We start from the raw sequence: 16,180 nt of genomic DNA, 5'->3' as shown, positions 1-16,180 counted from the left end.
TGTCCTATGGCCACAAACGCGCGTCAAAACGCCCCAAAGAAGATCAAGTACTTGTTTGAGCGTCGGGCGTTTTACAGCGCGTTCGTACGCGCTGTAAAACGCCCAGGTGTGAACCATTCCCATAGGGAAGCATTGGATTTCATGTCTTGAGCGTTTTACAGCGCGTTTGAACGCGCTGTAAAACGCTCAGGTGTGAACCCAGGGTTAAGGTGAAATAGGGCTGAGTCCCTAAGGGGTTAAATGTCCCATAAATGGGGATGCAAATGTTGGGACTTTTGCAGAAGGAGCAGCAAGTAAACATAGAGCTCAGAATCATCACTTGGAATAAAGCCCCATTCAGTTTCAGCACTAACTGCCCCTTCTCCCTGTGTGCCGAAGCCCCTCGAGTTGTTGGGCCCCATAACATGTGCCACGTCGGCGACCCTGGTAGTTAAAGGGTTGTCCCACAAAACATATCTGCATTTTTCAAACCAGCACCTGGGTCTGAATACTTTATCTAATTGCATGTAATTAAAAATGTAGTATGGCCACTGAGTTATAGCTGTCCCTTCTTTTCCTCATTTCTCTTTCTACCTGAATAACATTGCTCAGTTATCTACTGTTAGAAGTTGTGACGGTTACAGAGCAGCGGAAAGTACCCCCCCCCATCTGTGATAAGGAGAAAGCGGCAGCAGAAAGGAAACGCCCTGCGCTGTGATAGGGAGAGAGCTGTGGCAAAAAATGTAAGGGATTGATATAGATGAGGCCCAAGGCCATCCCAGGCTGGATTACTACATTGTCTCACCATTAGACCTATTGCTCACAACCGTATGGCTTTTTCAGTGTTTTGTGATCCGTTTTTCACAGATCTGTTGTTCCGTTTTTTTGTTTCCGTTTCTGTTCCGTTTTTCCGTATGGCATATACAGGATACAGTAATTGCATAGATAAAATAGGGCTGGGCATAACATTTTCAATAGATGGTTCAGCAAAAAACGGAACGGAAATGGAAAACATGCGGATGCATTTCCGTATGTGTTCCGTTTTTTTGCGGACCCATTAACTTGAATGGAGTCACGGAACGTGATTTGCGGGCAATAATAGGACATGTTCTATCTTTAAACGGGACGGAAAAACAGAAATACAGAAAACGGAATGCATACAGAGTACATTCCGTTTTTTTTGAGGAACCATTGAAATGAATGGTTCCATATACGGAACGCAAAAAACGGCCGTGTGCAGGAGGCCTTAGGGCACATCCACATGGACATATACACTGCGGGTCAGACTCAGCAGATTTGCTACAGTGTTTTATAGTATCAGGAAAATGGTAAAAACACTGTAAAACAAAAAAATTAAAAAAATTCACAGCGTAAATGGCACCAAATAACCGTAGTATGCCTTAATGGAAAATCATTGGCTCACAGAGGTACAGTGAGGGACTGTATATTCATTAGAGGGATTTGGGATCCACAGTCTGAATTCTGCCATATGCAAATAACAAATCTTAAAGGGCATCTGTCCGCAGATTTGTACCTATGACACTGGCTGACCTGTTACATGTGCAGAGAGAGCAGAGCCTCTAGGTGTAATGGTAACGCCCCCGTTGCTCCTAGAGTCTCATTTGCATATATTAAAACATAATTTTTCTCAGTAATTTGGGCACATAGGAACATGAGACCAACACAGATGCCTTCAGCTGCCAAGCGCACATGTAACAGGTCAGCCAGTGTCCTAGGTACAAATCTGCTGACAGATGCCCTTTAACTGTCTAAGGCCTCATGCACACGACCGTTTCGTTTTTTGCGATCCGCAAACCGCGGATCAACAAGCCGCCCGTGTGCCTTTCGCAATTTACAGAACGGGTGGCCCATTGTAGAAATGCCTATTCTTGTCCGCAAAACTGTAATAGGGCCACGGAACGGAGCAACGGATGCGGACAGCACACGGCCCCATTGAAGTGAATGGGTCCGCATCCGAGCCGCGAAAACTGCGGCTTGGATGCGGACCAAAACAACGGTCGTGGGCATGAGGCCTAAATGAAATCTTACATATACGACTCTATATCCTATAAATCACCACTATAACTTGTCTGGGTGGCTCAGCAGTGGGTGTCAGATTCCGGGTGGCTCAGCAGTGGGTGTCAGATTCCGGGTGGCTCAGCAGTGGGTGTCAGGTTCCGGGTGGCTCAGCAGTGGGTGTCAGATTCCGGGTGGCTCAGCAGTGGGTGTCAGATTCCGGGTGGCTCAGCAGTGGGTGTCAGGTTCCGGGTGGCTCAGCAGTGGGTGTCAGATTCCGGGTGGCTCAGCAGTGGGTGTCAGATTCCGGGTGGCTCAGCAGTGGGTGTCAGGTTCCGGGTGGCTCAGCAGTGGGTGTCAGGTTCCGGGTGGCTCAGCAGTGGGTGTCAGATTCCGGGTGGCTCAGCAGTGGGTGTCAGGTTCCGGGTGGCTCAGCAGTGGGTGTCAGGTTCCGGGTGGCTCAGCAGTGGGTGTCAGGTTCCGGGTGGCTCAGCAGTGGGTGTCAGATTCCGGGTGGCTCAGCAGTGGGTGTCAGATTCCGGGTGGCTCAGCAGTGGGTGTCAGGTTCCGGGTGGCTCAGCAGTGGGTGTCAGATTCCGGGTGGCTCAGCAGTGGGTGTCAGATTCCGGGTGGCTCAGCAGTGGGTGTCAGGTTCCGGGTGGCTCAGCAGTGGGTGTCAGATTCCGGGTGGCTCAGCAGTGGGTGTCAGATTCCGGGTGGCTCAGCAGTGGGTGTCAGGTTCCGGGTGGCTCAGCAGTGGGTGTCAGATTCCGGGTGGCTCAGCAGTGGGTGTCCGATTCCGGGTGGCTCAGCAGTGGGTGTCAGATTCCGGGTGGCTCAGCAGTGGGTGTCAGATTCCGGGTGGCTCAGCAGTGGGTGTCAGGATCCGGGTGGCTCAGCAGTGGGTGTCTTTGACGTCTCCGATTCCACACTGCACGCATTTGGCTTGTGCACCTTCAAACTTGGTTTTAGTCTTTGTGACCTGGCTAATTAACACATTCTAAAATATCCCAGAATTAATTGGCTTCCTATGAAATTGGCCTCAGCGTGGGTGAGTGTGTAGGTGTCCGCTGAAGCAGAGTGACCATATAAGCTCTGCTAAGACATGTTATGTAAATTATATTCGATGGAGGCGTTTAAAGGGAGTCTGTCAGCAGGAAATTCACAGTTCCACCAGGGACAGTGTCTTGTAGGGCTAGCTCAGCTGAATGTAGTCATACCTTTCACTTAGCGGTCCGCTGCTCCATTCTAGAGAAAAAGCCCTTTTAATCCATATGTAAATGAGCAGTTTAAGTGCACTGAGGGCGGGCCCAGGACACTCTAAGCACCCTTGTTCCTCCTGCTTTCTTTGCCAGCTCCTCCCTCTTCTTGATTGACAGGGGCAGCGCAGGTTCCTGCATAGTCACCTCTCTTGGCCATGTCAATCAAGCAGAGGAAGCAGGAGGAGCAAGAGTGCACAGTGTCTTGGGCCCGCCCCCAGTGCACTTAACTGCTCATTTGCATATGGATATGGATCGCTATGTTAAAGGTATCATTATATTCAGCTAGCTAGCCCTACGAGGCATTGTGCCTGGCTTAACTGTGAGGTCTATGGCTGCATTTATAAATAATATATGGATGACTTATCAGCTGCTTGAAGGGGCCGAGGTGCTCAGTTGAGCCCCGCGACCTCTCCTCTGCCTGTGATGTCACATGACCTTTCTGCACCTCAGTCCCATTCAAGTGAATGAGGTGCAATACCAAGCACAGCCACTATATAATTTACGGCGCTGTGCTTGGTACGGTATGAAGAGGCCCCTTCAGCTGTCCACAAATCTGATATTGATGACGTATACTTAGTATAGGTCATCAATATTTAATAAAAAATAAACACTTTAAAGAGGTTGTCCCACCAATAAATATCATATCCAAAGTATAGATCCTAAAAAAAAATTAAAGGGAACCTGTCACTGGGATTTTGTGTATAGAGCTGAGGACATGGGCTGCTAGATGGCCGCTAGCACATCCGCAATACCCAGTCCCTATAGCTCTGTGTGCTTTTATTGTGTAAAAAAAACTGATTTGATACATATGCAAATTAACCTGAGATGAGTCCTGTAGTTGAGATGAGTCAGGGACAGGACTCATCTCAGGTTAATTTGCATATGTATCAAATCAGTTTTTTTACACAATAAAAGCACACAGAGCTATGGGGACTGGGTATTGTGGATGTGCTAGCGGCCATCTAGCAACCCATGTCCTCAGCTCTATACCCCAAATCTCGGTGACAGGTTCCCTTTTAAGCATATTTTCAATTTTTATGTTGATAAACTAATCCACTTTCATTGTGTGTCACCATCTGGTGATCAAAGTATAGCAATTTGCACGTCCACTGTATGAGTTCCGTGCTGGTGGACACACATGCTCATTCGCTCCCCCCACAGCCAGGTCCCTGCTTAGGGATCGCCTGTTCACCGCTGAGCAGCCAATAGAAATAGCTTTCTGCGCTGCTTGTCAAGAAGGAGCAGATCCTCTGCAGTAGCATGGCGGTATAGCCGAGAATACTCCTTCTGCAGGGAAAATAAGAAGACTGTATATTGTCTGCTGCCAGAAGGGGAAGGAGACTGATTCTTTCCAGAGCTCGAACCCAGCAGCACAGATGAGCAGCGAAACAGGCGTGTGATACATGGAAGCAAAAAATGAACGATAAAAACCAATATTTTTATGGTACAATGTAAATTGTTTTAAAGCAATTAGTAGCGATGGATCATGAGCTAACTTCTTTAAAGGGGTTGTCTCACTTCAGCACATGGCATTCACTAATGTATTGTGATTGTCCATATTGCCTCCTTTGCTGGCTGGATTCTTTTTTCCATCACATTATACACTGCTCGTTTCCATGGTTATGACCACCCTGGAATCCATCAGTGGTGGTCGTGCTTGCACACTATAGGAAAAAGCTTTGGTCTCTCTGGTAGCCGGGACCGCTGGAGTGCACATAGGCCGACGCTTTTTCCTATAGTGTGCAAGCACGACCACTGCTGCTGGATTGTAGGGTGGTCGTAGCTCTTGGAAACAAGCAGCGTATAATGTGATGGCGAAATGAATCCAGCCAGCGAAGTAGGCAATATGGGTAATCACAATACATTAGTAAGTGCCTTGTATTACATTCCTCTAGAGCAGGCATGCTCAACCTGCGGCCCTCCAGCTGTTGTAAAACTACAACACCCACCATGCCCCGCTGTAGGCTGATAGCTGTATGCTGTTCGGGCATGCTGGGGGTTGTAGTTTTGCAACAGCTGGAGGGCCGCAGGTTGAGCATGCCTGCTCTAGAGTCTACCTAATAAATGCCATTTGCTGAAGGGAGAGGACCCCTTTAACTAGGGCATAGCGTACAACAGGAAAATCTTTGACCTTGAAATAAGATGGAGGGGGAAGGGGGTTGGCACATCCCCGGCGTTCTGCAAGACCTGCAAGGGGAAGATGACTTACCTGCTTCCCGCTACTTCTCCTCCAGGCCTGCAATGCTTCTCTGGGCTCCATCAATGTCAACATCCGGTTTGACATCTCCGCAGCCAATCACTGATAGCGGCACTTTCTGGCTCCCCTTGCATCATGTGACCATTTGTCATGATGTAAGGCATGCCTGCGGCCCTCCAGCTGTTGCAAAACTACAACTCCCATCATTCCCTGACAGCCTACAGAAGGGCATCGTGGGAGTTGTAGTTTTACAACAGCTGGAGGGCCGCAGGTTGAGCATGCCTGATGTGAGGGGAGCCGGACGCCACCACAGCCAATGATTGGCTGCGGCGATGTCAAATCAGATGTTGACATCGATGGAGCCCAGAGGAGCATCGCAGGCCTGGAGGAGAAGAAGCGGGAAGCAGGTAAGTCATCTTCCCTTTGCAGGTCCAAGAAAAGGTTTACCAAAAGCCCACCCATTCTTGCACAACCCCTTTAAGATCATTTGCACACTCTACGGCCTCTGTAATTGATGGCACCGTATTGCCGATCGTATGCAGCGACTGCTACATCTGGATACAACATTGATACATCCATCCAATTGACAGATGTGCACACGCCATAGAAAACAGCAATAAACGGCTGTGCGCTGTCATCATGTTTCCAGCATGTACCACTGCCTATGTGAACTTCAAATGACCCTCCTGGAATGGAGGCCTGCCATGTCGTTCCTATAGGATTCATGCTGGTAATGCCCCCGATCGACATAAAATCTTATACTAGTGCACCGCCTGATCGGTCCCTATGATTATTATTAGTGTTCTGCTTGAATCCTCATCCTAATTTTGCCAGATCTGAAGAGATTACACACACACAAAAAAAAATAAAAAAAAAATCCAACCTGTTTTTGTCAAAGGAGAATGCAGAGTGACCACTAGGTGGCAGGCTGACCTCGTTAATATTCTGCTGCTATCACGTCTCTGGAGACTGCTTGATTTATACCTTCAGGTTTTAATACTTGATGGGGGAGAAATGCATAGACTATTGGAAATTTTTTTTTGATTATAGGTGATGAAGCTGCAAACAAGGCTGCCGACGTGTTTTGCTTCTTGCAGTCAGGGGCTGTTGGCGTTTCCTGCATGCCCTGTAAATATTTCATCAGACGTAGGTTGCAAACCATGAAGCGGTCAGGTGGATTTTAATTACAGAAAATAGCGTTCGGCTGTTTTGTGTTTTTTTTTTGCATTTGTGCGCCGATGATTCACGGGGTTGATTGTCTTATGCATTATGTAAAGATTGTACAGCTAGCTAACTCACGTTTGCCTCCTGTGTAGTGGATACTCCAAGCGGCATGTTGTCGAGGGTTTAGAGCCCATCACCAGCTACAGGTTCAGGCTGAAAGTGACAGGACATGATGGAGAGTATGCGTACAGCCCGGCGGTCACAGTGTCGACTACAAGTAAGTCAGTGTATGGCTTATGCCATCTAACAGCAATTCGGAAGGGATGGCCAACCTGAGGCTCTCCAGCTGTTGCAAAACTACAACTCCCAGCATGCCCAGACTGACTACAGCTATCAGCCTACAGCAGGGCATGGTGGGAGGTTGAACATCACTGCAATAGGGGATACTAAATCTTTAGTGTCCCTTTTAAAGGGTATGAAAACCTTCGGGGGCAATTTTTTAGCATTGCATTCTGCTCATTTTGGGCTAAAAATCATTTTTACAGTTGGTCCTTATTATAAACATTTTCAAAAGTCTTTGTTTTCTACAGGGTTAAAGGGCATCTGTCAGCAGTTTTGTACCTATGACAGTGGCTGACCTGTTACATGTGCGCTTGGCAGCTGAAGGCATCTGTGTTGGTCCCATGTTCCTATGTGCCCACATTGCTGGGAAAAGTGATGTTTAATATATGCAAACGAGCCTCTAGGAGCAACGGGGGCGTTACCATTACACCTAGAGGCTCTGCTCTCTCTGCAACTGCCGAACCCTCTGCACTTTGACAGGTCTAGACGTGATGTTTCCAGTGCCTGGTCCTGTCAATCAAGGTGCAGAGGGCGCAGCAGTTGCAGAGAGAGCTGAGCCTCTAGGTGTAATGGTAACGCCCCGTTGCTCCTAGAGGCTCATTTGCATGTATTAAACATTATTTTTCTCAGCAATGCGGGCACATAGGAACATGGGACCAACACAGATGTCTTCAGCTGCCAAGCGCACATGTAACAGATCAGCCGGTGTCATAGGTACAAAACTGCTGACAGATGCCCTTTAAGTTTCAGCCTATCTGCAGAGCATTCTGCTTTCAGTTTCAGACTGAACCCGTCAGGTTGCTGCTCTGACGGCTGTATGTGTAGTCCTTAACCTGGAACTCCTGACAGCTCATAAACACTCATTTAAGCTATATTCTTATCAGTTTGATAAGAATGTAGCTGCAATGAGTGTCTATGAGCTGTCAGGAGTTCAGAGGAGATATACGTGGGCTATACGTTGAGCTGTCAGAGCCGCACCTGACGGGTTCAGTATGAAACTGAATGAAGATGCAGATAAACTGAAACTAAACCCTGTAGAACAAAAACTGTTGAAAAGTTTTAATAAATACCAATTGAAGAAGACAAAGTTTTTTTTTTAAGCCCAAAAAGAGTAAAATGCATAAGAAAAAAAATTGCACCAAAGGTTGTTCATGGCCTTTAAAAAAGAGCTGGCTGCTCATAGCAAGGTCTGATGCCCACTGATCGTAAAGCCTTGGTATATCCTAGCAATGTGCCATCACTTTATGAGATGGTAATAACCATTTAAAGGGGTTGTCCATGATATTAATCTTCAGGATAGACCATTAATATCTGATCTTTGGGGGACTTACACCCCGCATCCCCACTGATCAGCAGTTTCAGATTAACTCAAAGCTACACAGCTCCATCCATTGTGCATTGGATGGCGGTGGTAACAGCTCCATCTATTGTGCATTGGATGGCGGTGGTAACAGCTCCATCTATTGTGCATTGGATTGCGGTGGTAACAGATCCATCCATTGTGCATTGGATGGCGGTGGTAACGGCTCCATCTATTGTGCATTGGATGGCGGTGGTAACGGCTCCATCTATTGTGCATTGGATGGCGGTGGTAACGGCTCCATCTATTGTGCATTGGATGGCGGTGGTAACAGATCCATCTATTGTGCATTGGATTGCGGTGGTAACAGATCCATCCATTGTGCATTGGATGGCGGTGGTAACGGCTCCATCTATTGTGCATTGGATGGCGGTGGTAACGGCTCCATCCATTGTGCATTGGATGGCGGTGGTAACGGCTCCATCTATTGTGCATTGGATGGCGGTGGTAACGGCTCCATCTATTGTGCATTGGATGGCGGTGGTAACGGCTCCATCTATTGTGCATTGGATGGCGGTGGTAACGGCTCCATCTATTGTGCATTGGATTGTGGTGGTAAGAGCTCCATCTATTGTGCATTGGATGGCGGTGGTAACGGCTCCATCCATTGTGCATTGGATGGCGGTGGTAACGGCTCCATCTATTGTGCATTGGATGGCGGTGGTAACGGCTCCATCTATTGTGCATTGGATGGCGGTGGTAACGGCTCCATCTATTGTGCATTGGATTGTGGTGGTAAGAGCTCCATCTATTGTGCATTGGATGGCGGTGGTAACGGCTCCATCCATTGTGCATTGGATGGCGGTGGTAACGGCTCCATCTATTGTGCATTGGATGGCGGTGGTAACAGTGCTGCTCACATTCAGTTTCAATGGCAGTGCTACAGCTCTTTTACCAGGTGCTACTCTGAAATAGCTGATGGGCGTGGGACCCCCACCAAGCATCTTGGCCTTTTCAAACAGCTAATCCCGGGTGTAAATCCTTTTAATCTCACTTTCCCTGGTGACCTAGAGTAGTGGAAGGGTTAATGTTTCCTACCTTGTGTTTAGTGGTTTACTCACCCCTCCAGGTTCTACCCTGTAGTAAGAAGGTTGAGACTGGAATGGACAGACTTTTCCCCCTTTCTCACACAGACTGTTCCACTTGGTCCCTCCTCCCTCTAACAGACTGCCCCTCATGCCACCGTCCCCTCTCACAGACCGCTACCCATGTCCTACCCGCTCTGGCAGACACCTCATTTACCTATGTCAGTACTATCTGGACCATCTCTCTACTTGCTTGACTTGCAAATCACTTTAAGAGTCTGTTCACATATACTTTTGGCAGTTTGATGTGTGTGTTTAAAGGGCACCTCCGATGGCATGCTCTACAGGCATGCTCAACCTGCGGCCCTCCAGCTGTTACAAAACTACAACTCCCAGCATGCCCAAACAGACTACAGCTATCAGCCTACAGCAGGGCATTGTGGGAGTTGTAGTTTTACAACAGCTGGAGGGCCACAGGTTAAGCATGCCTGATTTACATCAACCTCCGTAACTCCAGCTGTTGTGAAACTGCAACTCCCAGCATGCATACTTGCTTTGCTTTTCTCAGAACTCTCATAGAAATTTTGATTAGATTTCGATACCATAAAAAAGTATTGCGATACTCGATACCCCGCAAAAAAAATAAAACGCCAAAAAAGCCGCGTGCATTCCGCATTTTATAAAACGTCCGGCCCATAATCGAACAGTCCTATCCTATTTTATTGGGGGACAAGGTGACTGGGGCTATGATTAGAACTGCCACTGCACCACCAATGAGGAGGAGGGAGGGGAACCTGTGGCCACTGCCACCAATGATTTCATAGTTGAGGGGGGAAGGGGGTTGGGGGGGCACACTGCGCCACCAATGATTTAATACTGAGGGGATTGGGGGGGGGGTGCACTGCGACTCCAATGATTTAATACTGGGGGGGGGGTTGGGGTGGGAAGCGCACTGCGCCACCAATGATTTATAACTGAGGGGCGTTGGGGATTAGTGGGGGGGGACACTGCGACTCCAATGATTTAATACTAGGGGGGTTGGGGGGGCGCACTGCGCCACCAATGATTTATAACGGGCGGGGGGGGGGGCGTTGGGGGGCGGGCGCACTGCGCCACCAATGTTTTTAAACTATTAATACAAATACAGGAGGCGGGTGCCATGTTCTGTGATACTAGGCTGCACAGTAGGGATAATTCGATACCTAGTGCAACCCTACTGGGAATTGTAGTTTCACAACAGCTGGAGTGCCGAAGGCTGCTGACCCCTGCACTAGATGTATGCAGCGGCATGCCTCTATGGATTGTGGGGATGTCTGAATAAAAAAAAAACTTTAAAAAAATGTCCAGCGTGTCTGTATGTGGTTACTAGAGTCGTCAGGTGCTGCAAAGAGCCCGCTGGAGGCCTTGCTCCAGGGAACATCTAGTGCTCGGGTCCCCTGCCAGAACCAAGGGGGTCTTGCTTTATATTGGAGGACCCAGCAGAAGTAAAGGTATTATCCAAACCAACCTCCTTCTAATACACATGTTTAATAGGAGAACTCCAGTTACACATCATTGATAGCCCATGCTATCCGCTGTCTTATTTAGTATGCTGCCATACTCTTCCTGGCTTGGAAGGGGTTAACCGGCTCGCTAACGTTTTTATAGTCTCCCGGGGAGAAATATCTTGTCTCCGAATGTGTTATGTAGGCATTCTGGATCTCTGCCATCGTTAGATTGCGCTGTGAGCAGTAAATAATAAATGGCAAATAATACTATGCTGTATACATTATTAATCTGTATATACAGCAAAAAAGAGAAACGTGACCCGAGAGCTGCTGGAAAATGGCTTCTTATGTAATATGGTTGTAGTGTAAAAAAAAAATATATATATTTCTTTGAAGGGATTTCTGAGATTTTGATATTGATGACCTATCCCTAGGGTAGATCATCAATAGCTGACCGGTGGGGGCCAACACTCGGCCCCCCTCGCCGATCAGCACAACACAGCGCCATACATTGTACAGTGGCTGTGCTTGGTACTGCAGCCCAGGCCCATTCACTAGTGTTGAGTGGATCAAAGTCCATCCAAATTTCAGGAAAAATTCGATTTGCCGCAAAGCCGAATTTCCTCATGCTTCGTGTTAGCGATTAGATTTTCCCTGAAATGGTGTAAAACAAAGACAAATTGTACCTGCCCTCATCCATTTGCTTGTGACGGGGCGGCGGACGCCATCTTGATTGCAGATCTCTCGCGAAATCCCATGCGTGGCGATGTATGATGTCACCACGCCGGCCGATGTGATTCACCAGATCTTCAATCAAGATGGCGGCGGCCGCCCCGTCGCGATCAAACGGATGAGATAAGTATGATTATTTTTTTATTTTACACTGTTATTACTGTCAGATGCCACGATCGGCTATGAACGTGGCATCTGAGGGGCACAAAGACGGGGCGGCTTTCCACAGGTTGGCACTAAAATCCGTACATAAGTCATTTTAGGCTTGCTGATATTTGCCATGTATTTCACCCTTTGGAATGCAGAAGGTGAAATCTGCCGTGTTCACACGCCAAACTCTGCACGACCCAGGGCAGGTTGTGCTGCTGCGGATCTCGGCCGGATGCGGAGCCGTTACACGTGGTTGTGCTCTTAGGCCACGTGCATGTCACGATTTGCTGTGCAGATATGTACGCTGAAATCTGCTGCCTAAAGGCTATGTACACCTTGGGGGGGCAATCGTTTTTTATCATTACATCTTACTCGTTTTGATCCGCACAATGGGGAGACGCAGCAGTGGGCATCAGAGGCGACGCGGGTGCCGGGGAGCGGGGTAAGTACAATCTGTGTGAGGGGCCCATGCATTGGGGGGGGGGGGGATATTATAGGGGTTGGATCCAAAGTCCCAGCATCTAATCACCGTTGGTGCAATTTAATTTTTATTTTTATTTTTTTCCATGTATATTTTGCAGATGCTGCTGTGCAGTCTAATAAATATATATATATAAGGAATTCCACGACACCTCTATATGGTGAAAGAAATGGTGTCCTTTATTCACCCGCACAATGCTTCAGTCCGCTCGCTGGGACTTTTTTCAAGATATATATATATATATATTATATCTCCTGTATAATTACATTGCTTCTCATTTCAGCGCACTGAAAAGCCGAAAATTCTCATTTTCTACCCGGCTGTTAAAGCTTCTCCTGGATGAGACCATATCGTGCAGCAGATACCTGCGCTCAGACACATTTCACTATTACCGTGGTAAAAGTCTCTAAAAATGGGATTTAATCTCGCGGCTGCAGCACTTTAAGCAATCTGCTGCAGTTCCTGAGAAGCTATTGTGCTTGCGCTGCTGCATGCTGGAATCCCATCCTGCGAGCGATCTAAATCCTCTTTCATTCCATTTTATGTGCTTTTTTTTCCCCAACTCCTAAGCTACAAATCTGTTTCAAGGCAAGATATAGGAATGTCTTTTTCAGACCGATGATGTTTCTGAACTGGAGAAAGTATGTTTTACAGGACAATGTCTATTGTGTCAGCAAATCCAGCGGAAGACGTCTAATATGGACTGAGAACGCCATTCGCAGCAGGACGTTATTTATCTCTCTCTCTTTTTCTTATTGCTTACGGCGTAAAGTCTGATCACCTCCTGAATTCTAGAGGCTCTTTCAGTATCCGTCACGTGAAATGCAAAGATGTGCAGTACCTCGGCACGGCCACTGCACAGTGAAGGGAGCCGTCTGCTTCCAGCTCTGTCCACCGTAGTTTTCAGCGCCGATGTCTGCCCAAAACAGCTGATCGGCGGGGTTTCCGAGCGTTGGACCTTCACCAATGTGATATTGATGATCTATCCCAGAAAAACTTTCTAAGTGCACCGAGGGGGTGGGCCTTAGCCCATTGGTGCACCTTAGCTCTTGATTGACAAGGCTGTGTCAGGAGTCCCGGCCCTGCATTCCCGCGCCGGCATCATATAGATCAATTGGCGCACGTGCTGTAGATTCCACCGAAGTCCAGATTACTACTTTGCATGCGCCGATTGATCGCGGGATTATATGACTAGGCGTCATAAGCTACAGCAGCCAGAGCCGGTTGACGTGTAATATGATAAAGGCACACCTTTTCATTATACTTTTCATCAATTTCTGTCGGGAATCGTGATACTTGTGTTCGACTGTCATTATTTTTTTTTATAAAGGGATGAGAAAAAGCACAAAACAGCAACAAGTTGCAGACTATTGCACACAATGTGAAAGCCGACCAACAGTCCTGGATAAACTCCCCATTTTATCTTTTTTTTAAATCTTTTTAGCAGGACCTTGTTTCTTTAGCTTTTATGTTGTGATTTTACGGCAATGTATGTTCTTTAGGGAGTTCTAGTTCCATAGCTCTGACGGGCCGCGCCGCCTGATGTCTCAATTAGCATCGTTCCGTCTTGTAGGGGGTAACGTTTTTTATACTTTCCCAGGGGCAAATATCTTGTCTCTGAATATAAATGTCTCTGTACGTGTTAGGTAGGCTAAAATATGCGTAAGCAATCTGGATCTGCCCCATTGTTAACATGAGCAGTGAATAATGAAAGACACATAAATAATAGCGCGCTCAGACTCGGGACTGAATGAAGAAATGACGGCACTTTGAAGTACTTTGTGGTCGTGAGGAATCAATTGGTGCTCACCTTGAAACATAGAATAAACAAAATGATTGCTGGGCTGCGCCAATTATATATATATATATATATATATATATATATAACTTCAGCAAAATGGCATTTATCATGTAGAGTCACTTACTAATGTATTGTGATTCTCCATATTGCCTCCGTTGCTGGCTGGATTCATTTTCCCATCACATTATACACTGATCGTTTCCATGGTTACGACCACCCTGTAATCCAGCAGCAGTGGTCGTGCTTGCATACTATAGGGAAAAAAGAGCAGGCCTCTCTGGTGGCTGGGACCACATGAGTGTGCATAGTCCAGCTCTTATCTACAGTGTACAAGCACGGCCACCACTGCTGGATTGCAGGGTGGCTGTAACCATGGAAACAAGCAGTGTACAATGTGATGGAAAAATGAATGAAGCCAGCAAAGGAGGCAATATGGACAATTACAATACATTAGTAAGTGCCTTGTTTTAACTTCATCTACATGATAATGCTGACGTGAGAGACAACCCCTTTAAGGCTGTATTAGAGGAGACCGTTGCTATTACATGCGGCAATCTCCTCCTCAGTATAGGAAGGAGCGATCGTTCTACCATCACTGTTCCCTATACTGAATCATTGTTTGCTGGCAGCAGATCATGATTAGACACCACGATCTGCCACCTACGAACTATGATTTATTTATTTTTTTAACCTGTCAAAAGATTTGGATTGCCCGGTAATCTGCGGCAGTATTACACTGACAGATCATTGCTGACGAGCGTTGCTACGAACGCCCATTAACGATCATCTAGCAGAAAATCTGCCAATCTAATGCAGGCTTTATACTTGTGCTGTGACATCATTTTGTGACCTTACAGCACACAAATACAAACAATGATGTCATAATACAAGGTCATGTCACTGTGTGTGTTATCCCTGCGCTTTGATGTCACTGTGTGTGTTATCCCTGCGCTGTGATTTCACTGAGTGTGTTCTCCCTGCAATGTGATGTCACTGAGTGTGTTCTCCCTGCACTGTGATGTCACTGAGTGTGTTCTCCCTGCACTGTGATGTCACTGAGTGTGTTCTCCCTGCGCTGTGATTTCACTGAGTGTGTTATCCCTGCACTGTGATGTCACTGAGTGTGTTCTCCCTGCACTGTGATGTCACTGAGTGTGTTCTCCCTGCACTGTGATGTCACTGCGTGTGTTCTCCCTGCACTGTGATGTCACTGCGTGTGTTATCCCTGCAATGTGATGTCACTGCGTGTGTTATCCCTGCGCTTTGATGTCACTGTGTGTGTTATCCCTGCACTGTGATGTCACTGAGTGTGTTCTCCCTGCACTGTGATGTCACTGAGTGTGTTATCCCTGCAATGTGATTTCACTGAGTGTGTTCTCCCTGCAATGTGATGTCACTGAGTGTGTTCTCCCTGCACTGTGATGTCACTGAGTGTGTTCTCCCTGCGCTGTGATTTCACTGAGTGTGTTATCCCTGCACTGTGATGTCACTGAGTGTGTTCTCCCTGCACTGTGATGTCACTGAGTGTGTTCTCCCTGCACTGTGATGTCACTGCGTGTGTTCTCCCTGCACTGTGATGTCACTGCGTGTGTTATCCCTGCAATGTGATGTCACTGCGTGTGTTATCCCTGCGCTTTGATGTCACTGTGTGTGTTATCCCTGCACTGTGATGTCACTGAGTGTGTTCTCCCTGCACTGTGATGTCACTGAGTGTGTTCTCCCTGCAATGTGATGTCACTGAGTGTGTTCTCCCTGCACTGTGATGTCACTGCGTGTGTTATCCCTGCGCTGCGATGTCACTGCGTGTGTTATCCTTGCGCTGTGATGTCACTGCGTGTGTTATCCTTGCGCTGTGATGTCACTGCGTGTGTTATCCTTGCGCTGTGATGTCACTGCGTGTGTTATCCTTGCGCTGTGATGTCACTGCGTGTGTTATCCTTGCGCTGTGATGTCACTGCGTGTGTTATCCTTGCGCTGTGATGTCACTGCGTGTGTTATTCCTGCGCTGTGATGTCACTGTGTGTGTTATTCCTGCGCTGTGATGTCACTGCGTGTGTTATTCCTGCGCTGTGATGTCACTGTGTGTGTTTTCCCTGCAGTTACACTCCTGCTTGGAACCCTATAATCAAACTTGAAATTGACCTTCACTCCATTATTTGCCTCCTTCTTAAGTGAGTTTGAGAG

General features: G+C 47.3%; 1 protein-coding gene across 1 annotated transcript in view; it reads left to right on the top strand.

The window, feature by feature from the left end:
• The window catches only part of LOC122923114 (fibronectin type 3 and ankyrin repeat domains protein 1-like), a gene marked incomplete at its 5' end in the record, with an annotated part of 77,418 nt that overhangs the window by 23,511 nt on the left and 37,727 nt on the right, over positions 1 to 16,180 (top strand). The window contains one exon of the mRNA XM_044273840.1: positions 6,771 to 6,895. Coding sequence (XP_044129775.1) covers positions 6,771 to 6,895 — 125 coding nt within the window. The remainder of the gene's footprint in view (positions 1 to 6,770; positions 6,896 to 16,180) is intronic.

Source organism: Bufo gargarizans, unplaced genomic scaffold (assembly GCF_014858855.1).
Source record: "Bufo gargarizans isolate SCDJY-AF-19 unplaced genomic scaffold, ASM1485885v1 original_scaffold_1209_pilon, whole genome shotgun sequence".
Lineage (NCBI taxonomy): Eukaryota > Metazoa > Chordata > Amphibia > Anura > Bufonidae > Bufo > Bufo gargarizans.
This window is presented reverse-complemented; position numbering and strand designations above follow the sequence as displayed.